We start from the raw sequence: 16510 nt of genomic DNA, 5'->3' as shown, positions 1-16510 counted from the left end.
TTTACGGGGCAGCTGGACTTTGCATGTTAGAGTGAGCCCCCAAACCCCTTGCCCGCCACCCCTCTCCCCAGGGCCCCGCCCCTCTCTCCCACCCCCTTGTCAGCCAGCCTTGCTGTTCCCTGCAGAGAAAAGAATTGTGGGAAACTCCAGGACTCTTCCCACCCATTCCCCAGCGCTTGCCTGCTGGGGCTGCCTGCATGCCTCCCCCAGAGCCCGGGGGTACCTCACACCCTTTCCCTTCCCCCTTTTAACAAAAGAGAAGAAAAGAGTTCAAACTACCACCAGGCTTTGTGGTCTTGCCTCGTATCCTAAGCTTTGCTGCCAGCTGGCTCCATGTGGAGAGGCAGGGCACTGGCAGAGCCCAGACCCCACCCCCACCCCCACCCCCCCAAGTCCTGCCTGGCTCCACACTGCTGCTGTCTCTTGCTGTCTTTTCAACCATAACGTGGCTCTGGAATCTTCCTGCCCGTCCAAGGTTCTTCCCAGGAAGTTCATTTCTGGCCAGTGTTCCCAGAATCCCAGCCCTCCTGCCCATCCTTCCCCTGTCCGGCTGGACTGATCCTGACCTCCAGGGCTAACAACTCCTTCCAGTCTTCTTGGGTTTCACATAAGGACCTTTTTTTGTGTGTCTTTAGGGCCCCAATGGCTGGCTGCAGGCTGCAGGCTGGACTCTCCAAGCCCAACCTCCAGCAAACATGCCTGGTAGGGCAGGGCCCTCCCCTGGGGAGCCCCAGACCACAGCGCCCGTGGTCAGATAGCAGGCTTCTGCGCAGAGCCAGTGGGGGCTCGTGACAGGAACAGGACAAGCCCAGGGCAGAGTCCAACCTGCAACTCAGATCTTTTGTCACTAAGGAGACCGGCAAATCAGGGAGAGCAGATGGGATCCCGGGCTGCTCCTGAGCTGGGCTGGGACAGACACCTGCTCTCACCCCAAGGGAGAAGCCAGGGATGCCCCACTCTGTCCCCTCCCCCTCCCCCCACAGCTGCCCACGCTGGGGGATACGGTTCCCGGGGCAGCCTCAGGCTTGCACCCCTTGTGAGGGACTGGGCTTTGGGGAAGGAGGGAGGCCACGGTCTCTGCCCAATCCTCAGTAGAGGCAGATCTCACTCCCTAACCTAGGATGGCCCACCTGGCGCCCAGCCCCTCAGGTGCCCCCTTCTGCGGATGATGACTGGGTTGGAGAGTGTCTTCTGTTGCAGAAGGTCTCCTGTTTGATGTCTCTGCACTCCTCACCGCAGTCCTGCCCTTGCGCCCAGGGATGAGGATGCTCCTGTGCCGGTGTTGCCACTGCTGCTCCCTGGCCTCCCCAGCTTTGTCTCCACCCTGCTGGACCCTGGACAGGCTCCTGGTTGACTGTACCCTCTGGGCGTCACTGAAGACTGACCACTGGGCCCCCGCCCAAGCTGTTGCTTAGGTCTTGGAGTTGTGTCCTCATCTTGAAACCCACCCATCTAAGGGCCTTCCTCTTGAAGTCCAGAGGCGGGGGCACAGCTGTTTCTGGGGTGCGTGTGGGGAGGGTAGGGAGGGGCGGGATGGATAAGAGTGAGGACATCTTGGGCCCTCCTGAATCTTCGCTACCGCTGCTGCTGCTCCGTTCTTTTTGATGAGGGAAAATTCTCAGATAACTGCCACACCCCCCTCAAGTGGTGGGAGAAATGCAGAGACAAGTACGTGTTTATGGGTTACCTGCTGCGGAGGGGTGAGTGCACCTGGGCTGCCCCAGGGAATGATGACTGTGTCAGAGGCACCAGAGAGCCAGGGCTCCATCTAGAATTTGCATTCCTGGAGACACGGGAGGCTCTACCCTGGGCGGCTACACAGTCTGGTCCCCAGACCAGCAGCACCACCTGGGAGCTTGTTAGAGGTGCAGGACCTCGAGCTCCACGTTGAGAAATGTTCCTCCACGACATCTCTACTCAGTGCTGATCTGTTGGAGGTGAGGTGCGTTTTTCTGTTCCTGGGGGACTACCATGGGTTGTGTCTGGAGGTCGCAGGTGGTCACCTCGGGCCAGAAAGGACTGGAAGTTCCTGTAGGCCCTGGCTTTCCAACCTGGGCACTGTGGACATTTGGGGCTGGCTCACCGTCTGCTGGGGGTGTCTTGTGCCCTGTGGGATATTGACCAGCATTTCGGCCCCTACCCGCTAGACGCCAGCAGCATCTCCCAGTTGTGACAACCAAAAACGTCTGTAGACATGGCAGAATGTCTCCTAGACCTGTGGTTCCCATGGTTGGCTGCACAGTAGAGCCTCCTGGGAGCTCCGTAAAAAGACAAACCATAGACTCCCAGACCCCACGGCATCAGAGTCTCGGGGGGGAAGGCTCGACGGTATAATTTTAAACGTTCCCCAGGCTATTGGTTGATCGGCTTGGGAATAAAAATTACTTAATCGTACATGTTGAAAGGGTGAACTTAACAGAGCGTCACAGCTGTTACTAAAACAGCTCCCAGGTGATTGGGATGCGGAGCCTCAGCGCGCCCCCCCTCACAGCAACTGGGAGCCACCAGCCTTGTGACCCCCAAGTTTGTGGGGCGTGAAGGTCTCCTGGGTGCTTGAGACAACTGTTCTGGAGGAGAGCCCAGGAATTTGATTCTCCCTAAGTGCCTCAGCCAAGGTGGGTACCTGGGCAGGAGGGGGCAGAGAGCAGGGTTGGAGCTAGGGCCGGGGGCTCTAGTACTTTCCAGCAATGTAGAGGCCCCGCCAGGTGTGCCAGGATCCCCTGGTCTGAACATCCCCCTGGGCAAGGGAAAGGCTGTAAAAGTGGGCCAAACTCAAAGGGGAGCCAGAGGTGGGAACAGAGAACCTGGAACCTTCTTCAACTTTCCCAAGCCTGGAAGCTCAGAAGCAAAGTCGAACGAGTCCGTAACCGTCTATTAACATGTTCAAAGTGTAAGTTGGCTGAAAAGCAAAGGTACTGGGTGCATGAGTGGAAGGGAACAGACACAGCCATCCTTGCCTGTCCACCTTGGCACCTCCTTGGACCTGGCCTTGTCACCTAAAAGCCCAGCATCTTCTGGGCATGGTCACCCCCTACCTGCCTGCCAGACTTGAGCTCAAATGACTGTTTCCAAAGTTCTGCTCTAAAAAACCCTGTCTGCATCCTTGAAGTTGCTTGAAAGGACAATTTGAGCTCCGAGTATCTCATTCCTGAAGAGTGGACGTGGCAGCAAGTGGGATGGTCTAGCCTCCCCAGGTGATGAGCAGTGGGTGCATCTTTCCAGAATGCCGTTAAAGCACCTGGGCATGCTAATTTGGGGCTTTGCAAACCCATAGTCCCCTGACATGTGCAGCTTGGCTCAAACGATGCTCCATCTCTCTCAGGATGGCCTGCCGACATTTAACAATCACTGGAGTCTGCACAAAAAGTCTCACTTCTGGCCGATCTTGGAAATAAACAGCTGGCCCGGGTTCCCGTGAGGTCACAACGGGCTGAAGCTGACCATCAGAGGGGGGACCCAGCCAGCCTGCCTGTCATCAGTCAGCCCCCTCCACTGGCCACAGACGTGTGTCCAGTTCCTGTCTCCAAATCGGGATCTGGAGGGGATCTTGTTTTTCACCAGGAAGAGCTTCAGAAGTAAAAGCCCTGCTCCATGGGGACGGAGGGGGGCACCTGGTAGATGGACACGCTAAAACGCTTTCTGCGGGCAGGCAGGGCTCCTCCTTGAGACAGCTGAAAAAAGGGGCTTGTTCTTCGGATTCTCTCGGATGAAAGGGATGCTCCCGGGGTCTTCCCGGGGTTCTCTAAGAACATGTTGTGGCCGGCCGCAGGAAAGCATGCTGTCCCCAAGGCTGGCCCCCGAGCCCGGCAGTGGGCAGGGCTGCCACAGCCCTGGAGGTCTCTGAGGGGCTTTTACGTCAGGACTCCTCTGAGGACAGATGAGTGCTTTGAGGCTGGTTACTTCCTGGGGCCAGTGTTGGGGAGGCCGCCTGTGCCGGACAAAAGGAGATCTCTTGATGCGAGGTTCTTTGCAATTCCTGCCTTTGGGAAGGTCTCTGGTTGCTTAGCCACAGCTTATGTTTGGGCGATATGTGTTTCATAGGAGCCTTAGGAGAACTCAGCTCCTTTAGGGGAGGGGGGCGCTGGGTCCTCTCAGACCCACTCCCAGGCTGGCCAAGGGCGTGTCGGGGGCACAGCACGAGGTGCTGGGAACCCGATGGCAGCGATCTGCTCTGCTCTCGGGGGCCGTTTCTCCTCTTCTGGGGGATAAGAGCTGCACGTGTTGGTGGGGTCGTTTTCCGTGGATCCTGGGGAAGCCACGAGCAAGATGAGGGGGACTGCGAAAAGAAGCCTTTCTCTGGCGGTTGTGTGTTGGTTTGGTGGTTCTCTGCCTACAGCCCCCAGAACCGCAGCGAGTCGGGGGTCAAGCCAGGGACACCAGTGTGCGCTGATTTTAGTGGAGGAGGTCCCTGCACAGAAGGCCTGCCCTTCCAGCACCTCAGCTCTCCACTGTTGGCGACTTGCCTTGGGAACCGGCTCCCGTTGGTTGTTTATACCTTAGAGTTACGGAGTTGGTCGTCTTTGGAAGGTAGAAACGTTCAGTGACCCTTTCACCTGCAGCGGTGGGCTGTGGGCCGTGTTGGGGGTGTAGGGTGGTCATCAGTCAGCATCTCCTTTCCAGCAGCCCCTCAAAGCAGGACCCTCTGCTTGGCAAGAGGCCTCTCTCTCCCCCTCCTGCCCAGCTCATTTTGCAGCCCCACACCAGGCCAGCCCGCATGACTGGCATGGTCGGTTCCCTTCCTCCTGGTCCTGGGTCCTGAGGGTGACTGGCCTGGCACAGCCGCTGGATCCCAGGCCAGGAACCATGTCCCCCTGGCAGAGAAGGAGGCTAAACCCAGGACCTCCTGAGATTCCCACTCTGCTGACCCCATCTTGGTTCTGTCTGCTCCCCAGGCACCTTTCCCTGCTGGCCTGGGGTGGCTACCTCCTGAGCACCTCCCTCCCAGTTCCCTGCAGGCCCCACCCTCTGGGGTTGGAAGAGGGGAGGGGCGAGGATTCTGCCTGCAGCTCCCATCTGGGACCAGACCAAAAGCTGGCTTGTTCCCCCACAACCCCTATGGGGGACAGGACTGTCATCCTCTGGCATCGCTCCCGGCTGGCTGCTGTTGGGCATCCCCACCTTCCAAAACACCGAGGAGCCTGTCGGGGGGCAAATGGTTACACCGTGACCTCCCTGGGCCTCACTCCTCAATGCCTGAGCTACAGGAACCAACTCAGGCACGATTCCCTCTGTAAATCTGAGAAATGGCTGGGAAGACAGCTTTGCGGGGGCCAGCGGGGATGGAGAGGAGGGTCTGAGAATCCTGCCTGTGTGGGTGCCTGAGGGTCAGGGCTGCAGGGGACAAGCCTGGCATGGGACGCTTTGCCTGAGTCCGGGCTGCACCTCTCTTTCCTGACGTGGGAGGTGATGGAAGTTGGGGACCTCATACCCGTGAGCAACACCCAAAGAGGACAGCTCCTGGCCGGGCACTGGAGAGCTGAGGCCTCCCTGAGCAAACCTGGGCCAATCACATCACTACCCCTGCCCCAGACCTCCGATCTTCCCAGAACACAGGGCTAGGGCAGGCTCAGGACACTTTGCCGTGGTGGGAAATGTGGCAGAGGCAAGAAGCTTTGCTGTTGATTGTCTGCTGGGACTCAGCCAGGGTGGTTCTGGCCAGCGGCTCTGGGAGGTTGACCTTGGGGTGGGGGCCTGAGTAGGAACCAGCAGGTCCACCCACCCACGTGGGGCAGACAAGGCCGCTCTCTGCAGGGGGTGCCAGGCCAGTCACCCTCATCCACGGTCAAAAAAGTGAAAGATTTTATTATGGGGAGAACGTGCCAAAAATACTCATCTGTGATACGGGGATGGGTGCAGGGTCCAGGACTGCACCAGCCGGTGCCCCTCAAGGTGTCTGGGACAGGTAAGTCACCTGGGTCAGGAAAAGCTTGGCCTCATTTAGACACAGTCCTTGGAGAAAGAAAAGAGAAGTCAGGGGCTGGGAGTGGTCACAGGTGAGGAGCTGGGGACACGGCCGGGAGACCATCAGGAAGGGGGCAGGCAGGCAGCATTCCCAGACTCTGATGGCCTCCAGGTCCAGGGCTCCCACTCCATGCCAGCACCCTGGCTCCCCCAGAGCAGACCCTTGGGCAGCTCCCTCCCCCCACTCCCTTGCCCACTCAGCCACCCTCCCCAGGGCCTCCAGTGCATGGTGGGGTGGGGTGGGGGAGTCATGCCCCAAAACCATACAGGGAGAGATTGTGTAATGTGGAAGACGTGTCAGAAGTATGAAAAGCATAGTGGGCACAACTAGCCAGAGCCATGGAGTGGACAGGGAGAGGAAGAGAAGGGGAGAGGCAAGGAGGGCAAGCAAGCCGGGCGTGTACAATGCTGGAAGGCAGGTATGCGCCCTCTGTGGTCCCGGGCTGCCCGCTAAATTGCCAGATCAGGTCATCATGACCTCCCAGTCTGCTCCTCGCTCCACCAAGAGTATGGGCAGTCACCCCCCGGAAGAAACAGAAGGACGTCAAACAGGCGAGCGGGATTCTGGCCCTGGGGAAAGGGCAGTCCAGGGCGTTCCAGGGGCCTCTGCTCCCAATTCCTCGAGGACTGGCCAAAACGTAAACATCAACAATCAGGTTTTAAAAATATCCAATCCATGACTATAATGACTGGTGGGAAGGATCAGCATGAAATACAAAAGGAGGCACACAGTCATATTTGGCTCCCATGAGAAAAGCAGTCTTGTCAGAAATAACGGCCCCCAAAGAAAACGTACGTCGGCAGTAGCTGTACTAGGAACTGATTCTGATAGAATCATTTCAGCAAAATAAAAAAGGAAAGTGATTGTTTTTAAAAGCATGTTAGCTGTTGTATTGAAGACTGGTCAAGGAATTATGTTGGCTCAGTGGAAAATTCAATCTAGAGAGCTGTGTTCTCCACGAAGTGCAGGATAAGAAAGAAGGATTGTGTTGTGTGCGTATGTATAGAGTTAAGGGGCGTCCGAGTCTTGATTTCAGCTCAGGTCATGATCTCGCGGTCATGAGATCAAGCCCTGCGTCAGGCTCTGAGCTGACCGTGGAGCCTGCTTGGGATACTCTCTCTCTGCCCCGCTTCCTCGCTCACTCTCTGTCTCTCTCTCAAATAAATAAACTTAAAAAAAAAAAAAAACACAAACAAAAACAGCCACTGAGTCAAAATCAGTCCCTTATGGAGGCCTTTCACCCATGTCCAGGTCCCCTGCACCCTCCTCAGGCTGAGCTCAGGGCCCAGTCTCTGCCAGCAGGGGGAGAGGAGGGATGAAGGGAGGGGTGAGGGACGCAGGGCTCACGGGCTGGCAGGCTGCGTGCCGGCTCGGGACTCGAGGCGCAGAGGCCGTGTGTGCCGGGCAGGCCGCGGGACCTGCTGGGGGTCCCCCTGGGATGGCGTCAGTGGCGGCAGCAGGGGCAGGGGCGGCAGCGATGGAGGCCGAGCTGGCATCGGAGGCTGGGAGCCCGAGGTGGCTGAGCACACACCCTTGCGGGGGTGCAGGCCTGAGAGAGGCAGGAGAGACGATGCTGTGTCCCAGCAACAATCACGGGCAGGCGGTGGGGGAGTGGGGGGGGTGGGGGGGGAGGGGGTCGGCTGGCCTGATGGGTCATACCCATTAAGTAGACAAGACTGGAAGTGCTTTCCCATGGCTCACCCCGTCCCAGACACACCCTCAAGTTCCCCCGGGGGTGACTCCAGATAAATGACGCCACAGTCGGATGCTCGAGTGCACATGAACGTGGAATCCAGGGTCAGGGTTGCGGTGCCTCAGCTCCGCACTGTGAGCTGGGAGAGTAGTGCACACCCACCCAACTGGGCCGAGGACGGCGTGGATGAGAAGGGAGAGAGCGCTGCACAGGCTGTAAAGCATCCACAGGTGCCTGGTACGTGGTGATGGCAATCAGAGGAATCCCCCCAGCCCAGCTCGTGGGGCCCCAGGCAGAGAGGCCCAGGATGGTGAATGGGCCCCTCATCCCATCCCTGCAGCTAGGGGACAGACACCTGGTCTCGGCCGCCTGGATGGTGCTTGGCCAGGAAGCCCCGCTGAAGGGTAAACCAGGAGCCCAGATGGCTTGAAGCCATGGCCAGGGAGCTGGGTGCTTGGCAGGGGGATGGGACACCTGAGGGGACTTCTTGGACCCTGGCATACACAGAGCAGGTGAGAGACGGATGAGGTGGGTCAGGAGCGCCCCAGGCTGGGACGGGTGAGCCCCCAGAGACCCTGTCAGGACCCCAGCTGGGCCAGGGTGTTCAGAGGGCAGGTACTCAGGGGGGTAGATGGCACCAAACAAGGCACTCGGGCGTTCACGATCATACAGGCTTCGAGTTGGGGGATGCGGAACCTTCACAGCTTAGAGGAAAAGAAAGGAGAAGACAGAGGAATGGGTGAGGACTCTTGCAGAGTTCCGCCTGACCCCAGACTCCCCACTTGTCCTGCAAAGGCCCTTTCACCGTTTCCCAGACCTGCCCGCCTTCTGCACACACCTGCCCCTCAGCCTCTCTTTCGTGGAAGATCCCTCCTCCCACCCAGAGTTTCTCAAGGCGTAGATGTTCTCCCTGGGGCCAGACCACGGCCATCACGCCCCCACCCCCACCCTCTCATCCCTCACCTTGTGTGTGTGAATTTTTTTTTTTTTTGAGATGAAATTCACACAACACACAGTAAGTAACCTCTGTGCCCAATGTGGAGCTCAAAATCACAGCCCTGAGATCAAGAGTCACATGCTCCACTGACTGAGCCAGCCAGGCGCCCCACAAAATTAACCATTTAAGCCAACAATTCAGTGACTTTAACGCTCATTCACAATGGTGTGCGACAACCACCTATAGCTAGTTCCAGAACATTTCATCCCACCAGAAGGAAACCCTGTGCCCATGAAATATTCATTTCCCTTCCTCCCTCCCCCAACCGCTGGCAGGCACGAATCCTCTTCTTGTCTCTGTGATATTCCTGTTCTGGACCTTTCACAGACCAGGGATTGTACAACATTTGGCCTCTAGGATCTGGCTCCGTCCTTCACTTTTGAACCCAACACATCTCCTTCTCCCTATCCAGCCAAGAATCCCCATGACTGGCCACCCAGACCAAAGGCTGCACAAGAAGAGGGACCCTCAGGGTGAGGATGCGGGTGAGGGAGGGCCCCGGCCTGGCTCTCAGGACGAGTTACAGGCACCAAGCTCCTTCCCACGATGGACACCAGATTGTTCCTTCTGCCTGGACACCTGTGTCCTTCCTGGCTGTCCTGACAATTCCTGCTTTGTTAGCTCACCAGGGACTCCTCCCTGGCCATTCTCTCCCCAACTTCCGTGTTTCATCTTACTCAGTGAACTTTTTATCTATTTATATCCTATGGTCCTTCATAGGGTAAGAACTCTAAGGGGGCAGTAACTTTATTTTGACCACATTGGGTCTCCCCAGTGGTATCTAAAATATGCCTGACACGAAGAAGGGCTCAGGAATGACCAAATGAATGACCAGGGCCATGTGGCAGCAGGATGTGCTCTGTGGACCTCCCTTTTAAGAAAGAATTCACTTTATACCATATGTTTTCACTCTTATGTGGATCCTGAGAAACTTAACAGAAGACCATGGGGGAGGGGAAGGAAAAAAAAAAAGAGAGGGAGGGAGCCAAACCATAAGAGACTCTTAAAAACTGAGAATAAACTGAGGGCTGATGGGGGGGGTGGGAGGGAGGGGAAAGTGGGTGATGGGCATTGAGGAGGGCACCTGTTGGGATGAGCACTGGGTGTTGTATGAAAACAATTTGACAATAAATTTCTTATTAAAATAAATAAACAAATAAGAAATAACCCAGGTAAAAAAAAAAAAAGAAAAAGAAAAAAGAAAAGAAAAGAAAAGAAAGAAAGGACTCACTTTATAGCAGGCTTTCAACAACAGCCAAACCATGGAAAGAGCCCAAATGTCCATCAACTGATGAATGGGTAAAGAAGATGTGGTTTTTCTATACAATGGAATACTACTTGGCAATGGGAAAGAATGAAATCCTTCCATTTGCAGCAATGTGGATGGAACTGGAGGGTCTTATGCTGAGTGAAATAAGTCAGTCAGAGAAAGACAGATACGATACGTTTTTACTCATATGTGGAACCTGAGAAACTTACCAGAAAACCATGGGGGAAGGGAAGGGGAAAAATAGTTTCAAACAGGGAGGGAGGCAAACTCATAAGAGACTCTTAAATACAGAGAACAAACTGAGAGTTGATGGGAGGGGGTGGAAGGAGAAAGGGGAAAATGGGTGATGGGCATTGAGGAGGGCACTTGGGATGAGCACTGGGTATTGTACGTAAAGCGATGAATCATGGGAATCTACTCTGGAAACCAAGAGCATGCTATACACACTGTATGTTAGCCAGCTTGACAATAAATTATATGAAAGAAGGAAGGAAGAGAGAGAGAGAGAGAGAAAGAAGGAAGGAAGGAAGGAAGGAAGGAAGGAAGGAAGGAAGAAAAAAAAAACTCACTGTTCAGCTGCAGGGGTACAGGGAGCCAAGAGCCTCCAGCTGTTAGCACCTCAGGGGCTGTTAGCACCTCAAGCCAAAGACGGAGCACAGGGCCTGGCCACTGGGGGTCTCTGCTTGCCTCCTCCCTTTCCTCCCTCCTCTTTGTTAACCACCCCACCCCCAAACCTCTTGCATTCCTAACTATGTCTTAAGGTCTGTATCTACTGTTCCTTGAACCTGTACTAAGAACTAACTCCAGTGTGTTTTGTGGGTTCTGCGTAAAAGCAAATGCCCAATCAAGGGGGGCTCCCAGGCCCCCGTTCTGATCACCCGGTGGCACCTGGATCCGTCCACAGGTCTCAGGCGGGACCAGCCAACCAGCCAACCAGTGAGACTGTCACATTGCTTCCCTCCAAGGTGAGGGATGTGGGCCCAGGGCCCAGGTTTGAAATCGAGACCCAGCGAGGCTTGGAAACAGGGTTCTGACCCAGCACTCTTCCTGAGGTCTTACTGATGCCCTGGATTCTGTAGGTCAGAATTCAAACTCGCCATCTGACCCCAACACCTGCTCCTTCTGGGCCCTCCTCTATAGCTTTTCTACCTCTGCATAAGCCAGAAGCTGAGGAGCCGTGAGGCTCTCAACAGGAGGGGACCCTGAGCTCTGGCAGATGAGACAGATTCTCCAGGGCTTGGAGGCAGATGCACAGCCTGGGCAGAGGTGGGAGACAGCTGGGCTCACTGAGAGAAAAGCAAACAGTTCTGAGATGCTGAAGGGAGGGGCATACAAGGGACAAGCCCCCCCCACCCCCCACCCCCCACCACAGATCAGCCAAGGAGCCTGACTCTGGGGGCAATGCCCCTGAGATGTCCCTGTTCCAATCCCCAAAACCTGTGACTGTGTCACCTGACTTGGCAGAGGGGGACTTGGCAGATGTGATCGAGTTAAGGATCTCAAGACAGAGAGTATTCTGAATGATCCAGGTGACCCAATGGAATCACGAGGTTCTAAAGAGGAAGGCTGGAGGGTCAGAGTCAGAGAAGGGGAGGTAAGGACGGAGAGACACATCTTGAGCTGGAGGAAGGGGCTACAAGAAATGGGGTGAAAACGGTAAGGAAATGGTCTCCCCTAGAGCCTCAGAAGGAACTAGACCTGCTGATCCCTTGATTTTAGCCCTGTGATACTCATTTCAGATTGCTGATCTCCTGAACTAAGATAAAATAAATGTGGGTTGTTTTAAGCCACTCGGTTGGGGTAATTTGTTACAGCATCCATAGGAAACTCCTACCAACAGGTTCTGAGCTGGGGAGGGGCCCAGTCACTGTGCGTGTTTTAGGCAGTTCACCCAAAGCTGGTGAGGAGGGCTGAGGCTGGTGACGCCCCCCTGCCTGCCTCCTCCTATGTCCTGAGTCCTGCCTGAACTTAGCCTTCCTTCCAGGGCACTTCTTCAAAAGTCAAGCCTGAGAACCACTAGCCTCGGCACGTCCACCACCCTCCTATGGGGACACGGCTCACTGGGGACTGAATGGGTGTTCCTCTGCCCCGGCCTGAGCTCCTGACTCAGTGCAAGCACCTGGAGGGCACAGGCTGGCCAGATGCCCTTCAGTGGCCCCCAGCTGGCAAAGAGCTGAGTAAATGGCAGGGCACACTGGACAGTGATATGAACAGACTAATGCATCTGGGGCCAGGCTGGAGGGGCATACAGGGGAGGGGCAGGGCTCACACTGGCTCATTTAGGTTTAGATACTGAGTCCGTTTTGGATTAGAATGTTCTTTTGAGTAAATAAATGAGTGATAAGAGCAATCTGGTCAAAAGATCTGGCCACAGGCGGGTTTCGAACCAGCTTCTAAAAGTAGTTAGACTTTGTTGTCCCCAAGCAGAACAAAGCAGTTGAGGTGTCCTTTGATTCAGTCCTACTTTGCTGCGTGGGTCTCAAGAATGACTGAGCCATGGGGAGGGAAGCCCTGCCCTCTGGGTGACAGCCCAGGGGAGGTAGGTGGAGAGGGGCCCTGTCTAGTGCCTGAGTGGAGATAAGGGCTCCCCCACCTTCCGGCAAGCGGCCCTCACCTTCTCGTTGGTGCAATGCCTCACTGGGTTTTTGCCAGCTGAAAGGAGACGGTGCAGGCCTGGCAAGAACTCGGGGCTCATTAAATATTAGCCACCGTGGTTATTACCCTGCCCGGTGACCCCTGAAGCTTAGCCTGAGTCCCCTCCCAACAGCAGCCACTGCTGGGAGGTTGAGGCTTGTCCAGGGGGAGCCGGACCCATGCCGGGGGAATGCAGGGCTCAGATGGTGTCCTGACCTCCTGGGCCAGCGCAGGGACCTGTATGTAGTGTGTTGAATGGTGGTCCCCAAAGAGATACGCTCCCCAGAACCTAGGAATATAACGTTATTCGGAGAAAGGGTCTTTTCAGATGTAATTAAGGATCTCGACATGAGCTCATCCCAGGTTAAGGTGGGCCCTAAACCCGATGACAAATGTCCTTCCAGGAGAAAAGGAGAAAACACAGGGATTAGGCCACAAGAAGACGGAGGCAGACGCTGGAGGGACACGGCCATGAGCCAAGTTATGTATGGAGCCACTAGGAGCTGGAAGACGCAGGTAGAAGCCTCCCCCGGAGCCCTGGTTGTGAACACAGCACTGTGACACCTTGATTTTGGACATCCAGGCTCCTGAACTCTGAGAACTTCTTTTGTCTTAAGCCCCCCAGTTTGTGGCCATTTGTTGCATGTGTCCCAGGACACTAACGCGGGATCTTCTTTGCCCAGCATTCCCAATAAAACAGTCCCATTTCCTTTTCTTGCATACCTGGTATTTAGTCCTCAAGTCAATGGGGACAAAGCAGGGTGAGGAAGAATACCATGGGCAGAATTTAACCCTCCAGCCACTTTGGGACTCCAGGGTTCCTCTGCAATGGAGAAGTGTATGGCTCTTCCGGAAGGAGAAAACCCTGAAGAGTGGTGCAGAGGAGGTACCCCTTCTAGCACTGCCGGCCCATGGCTGGAGCTGAGGCCTGGAGCCCCAGGTAGGAGCCAGCTGGAGCAGGGGCTTTGATGCTGCAGCAATCAGAGTGACTGATCCATGTGTCCCCACCTAACCCAATCCTCACCTACCTGGGACATTAGGACACAGGCCTCCAGTGTCTATGCATATCTCTTCATCATGCCCAACCCCTTCCCAGTCTCCATACCGCAGGGAGACTCACCTTCCTGACTCCCAATCGTGCCTGGCTTCTCCCCACCGCGGGCCTTTGCACCTGCTATTCCCCCCCACCTGGACCACTTTCTTCCCACCAGACCCCTTCATCCAGCTTACCCTATTCCCTCATCAGATGCCTCTCCTTGGACTGGCATTCTCCTCACAACCCTCCCATCCCCAGCCCAGCATCCTTCTTGGGGAGGCCATCTGGCACCCCTCCCTAGGCCAGCATCCTTTGTCACCAGGGCGCTCCCCTCTGGTCAGCTATTCATTGCTATTGCTAACAATGGATCTTCCCCTTCAGGTTATTTGCTTACATTCTGTTTCTCCCACTCATGTGGAGACCCCGAGCAGCCCATCTTTCTTTGCTCCCCACTGCCTCTCCGGTGACTGGTGCAGCACCTGGCATATAGCAGGGCTCCGTTTTTTCAAGTAGCTGTGTGAAGGCCTCCTGCCACTTGAAGATCCCCAAGTCAGGGATGGGGCCAGCTCTGAGCCCCACCTGCACCTCCTCATGCTGCCCAGCAAAGCCAGGACATTGAGGGTGGGGGCTCCCCGGAAGGCCTGATACCCCTCACCTGCCAGCTCCTTCTCCACGCCCGTCGAAGGCCGTGCCCCATCCTGGTTGATCATTCGGCCCTTGTACAGGATCCCGTCCACTCCCAGAATGTCCACCTCGGCCTGTTAGATGGCCCGGGCCCCAGATCAGGGAGAGTCCTTGCCTGCCTCTCCAGGACACACAGAGGCCAGGCAGAGCACGGCCTCCCCCGGGGGGTCACCCATGGCCAGGGCTTCTGCCGCACTCACTGTGTCATAGTCCAACACCTCAGGGTCCCCGTAGGGGTAGAATGTTGACAAGTCATAGGACTTGAACTTGAGGTTAGCATCATTGCCGGGGCCGTCGCCCCAGTCCTGCTGGGGTCCCAGCGCATCCAGACTCCTGTCCTGGTCTTCAAGATCCTGAAGCTGCTGTAGCTGCTGCTGTTCCCTGGGGTAGGACAGGTAGGACAGCAGCTGCTGGGAGACCCCTCTGCCCCAGAGGAGCAGCAGGGTGGGCCCAAGGGCCTGACCAATAGCAAGACAAGATTGGAATTTCTTCCAGCTTGAGTTTGAGGGGCCACTATGGGCTGGCGAGTGGATATGGACAGGCACAGTTGGGGCAGACGGGAAAAATCGAGTCCTGTGCTCCCCCAGATCCCACCTACCCCTGGAACCCCAGTCTGGCCTGCCAATGGAAGGCTTTGAACCTTTGATCTCAAGAAGGAATCAGGCACGGGAAGGTGGGGGGGGTGTCAGGCACAGACCCCCCCCCCATGGCCCTCCCCTTCACGTGGCTGTGATAGTTGTTCAGCCATCAATTCCCCACCTGGGCAGGTGGCTAAGTTATCTGAGCCTCAGTTTCTTCAACTATGAAGTGGGGTGATGACAGAATACACCTCAAAGGGAAGGCTTGAGGATTCACTGAGGTCAGGTATGCCCAAGCGCTCAGTGCAGTGCCCGCCTGGCCACACCAAGCCTGAGGCCACGGTCCTCGCTTATTTCCTCCAACTGGAAGCAGGCACCTCAATCCTAGCTCATAAGAGTCATGAGACTTAAATGAGAACCCTTCCCCAGTCGTCTCGGCCCGTAATAGATGCCCAGTAAATAAGCCCATCCCTCTCTGCGATTCTCTCCCAGGCCATCTGCTGCCCCAGCCACGGCTGTCCCAAAACGGCTCCCTTGCAGATGGCTGACAATGCCCTGGGACCGCCTTTGGATCCCAGGACTGGAGCTGACGTGTCTGCAGGGCTCCCGGGCCCCTGAGGACCCCCTCTATGGGACAGACCCCCAGCCCGCTCACCTCATCCGTTGCCGCTGCAGGTACTCATAGCTGTTGGCACTGGCGGGGCGCAGCCGCGAGAGGAGATGGGCTTTGCGGATGGTGATGAGTTGCCTGTTGGGGACAAGAGTTAAGTGGGAGGTGCAAGTGGCCAGCAGATGGCCCCGGGCTCCCTCCTTCAGGAAGCCCTCCCTTAAACCCAGCCGTCAAGTTTATTTATTGATTTTGAGAGAGAGAGAGAGAGAGAGCGAGAGGGTGTGAGCATGTATAAACAGGGGAGGGGCAGAGAGTGAGGGAGACAGAGGATCTCACACAGGCTCCATGATGTCAACGCAGAGCCTGACGCAGGGCTTGAACCTACAAACTGTGAGATCGTGACCTGAGCTGAGACCAAGAACCGGATGCTTTACCACCCTGAGCCACCCAGGCACCTCAAATCCAGCCTACTTTCTAGAGACATCTGCAGCATGGGGCCACTGCACAAGGGCTCTGAAGAGCCCCAGTGATCTTTGAGATGTCATAAAGAACAACTGTTCTGATTATAAAACTAAAAACCAGAATAGGTAAATCCTTGAAACAGAGAAGTTGGTGGAAGTGCTCTGTTGCCAGCCGGAGTGGCGGTTACACAATATTGTCAATACACTAAATGCCACTGGCCTGTTTTATCTAAAATGATTGATTTGCGCTATGTGTATTTTACCTAAACAACAACAAAAATGAAAACAAAGTAAAATATCAGCTTTCTGGGCAGCGGGAACTGTTCTACACTTTGATCTGAGAGGTGGTTATAAAGGTGTATACACACATACAAATTCACCAGGTTGCACCAAAAACATTCATATACTTTACCATATTATTTAAGCCACAATAACATCTTATATTTTATAAGGTATCTTTAAAAAAAATCTTAAAAAAATTTTTTTTAATGTTTTATTTTTGAGAGATTGAGAGAGAGAGACAGAGGCGAGTGGGGGAGGGGCAGAGAGAGAGGGACACAGAAACCGAAGCAGGCTCCAGGTTCT

The 16510-nt window shown here is 55.5% G+C and overlaps 1 protein-coding gene across 1 annotated transcript in view; it reads right to left on the bottom strand.

The window, feature by feature from the left end:
- Nucleotides 1-5782: 5782 nt before the first annotated feature.
- The window catches only part of CE1H16orf96 (chromosome E1 C16orf96 homolog), a 37296-nt gene continuing 26568 nt past the window's right edge, over nt 5783-16510 (bottom strand). Inside the window, exons 12-17 of the mRNA XM_049637443.1 lie at nt 15510-15602; nt 14477-14657; nt 14248-14350; nt 8279-8359; nt 7310-7511; nt 5783-5949 (exon numbers count right to left, since the gene is read on the bottom strand). Of these exons, the coding sequence (XP_049493400.1) occupies nt 5934-5949; nt 7310-7511; nt 8279-8359; nt 14248-14350; nt 14477-14657; nt 15510-15602 (676 nt within the window). The 3' untranslated portion in view covers nt 5783-5933. The remainder of the gene's footprint in view (nt 5950-7309; nt 7512-8278; nt 8360-14247; nt 14351-14476; nt 14658-15509; nt 15603-16510) is intronic.

This window comes from Panthera uncia, chromosome E1 (genome assembly GCF_023721935.1).
Source record: "Panthera uncia isolate 11264 chromosome E1, Puncia_PCG_1.0, whole genome shotgun sequence".
Taxonomy (NCBI): domain Eukaryota; kingdom Metazoa; phylum Chordata; class Mammalia; order Carnivora; family Felidae; genus Panthera; species Panthera uncia.
This window is presented reverse-complemented; position numbering and strand designations above follow the sequence as displayed.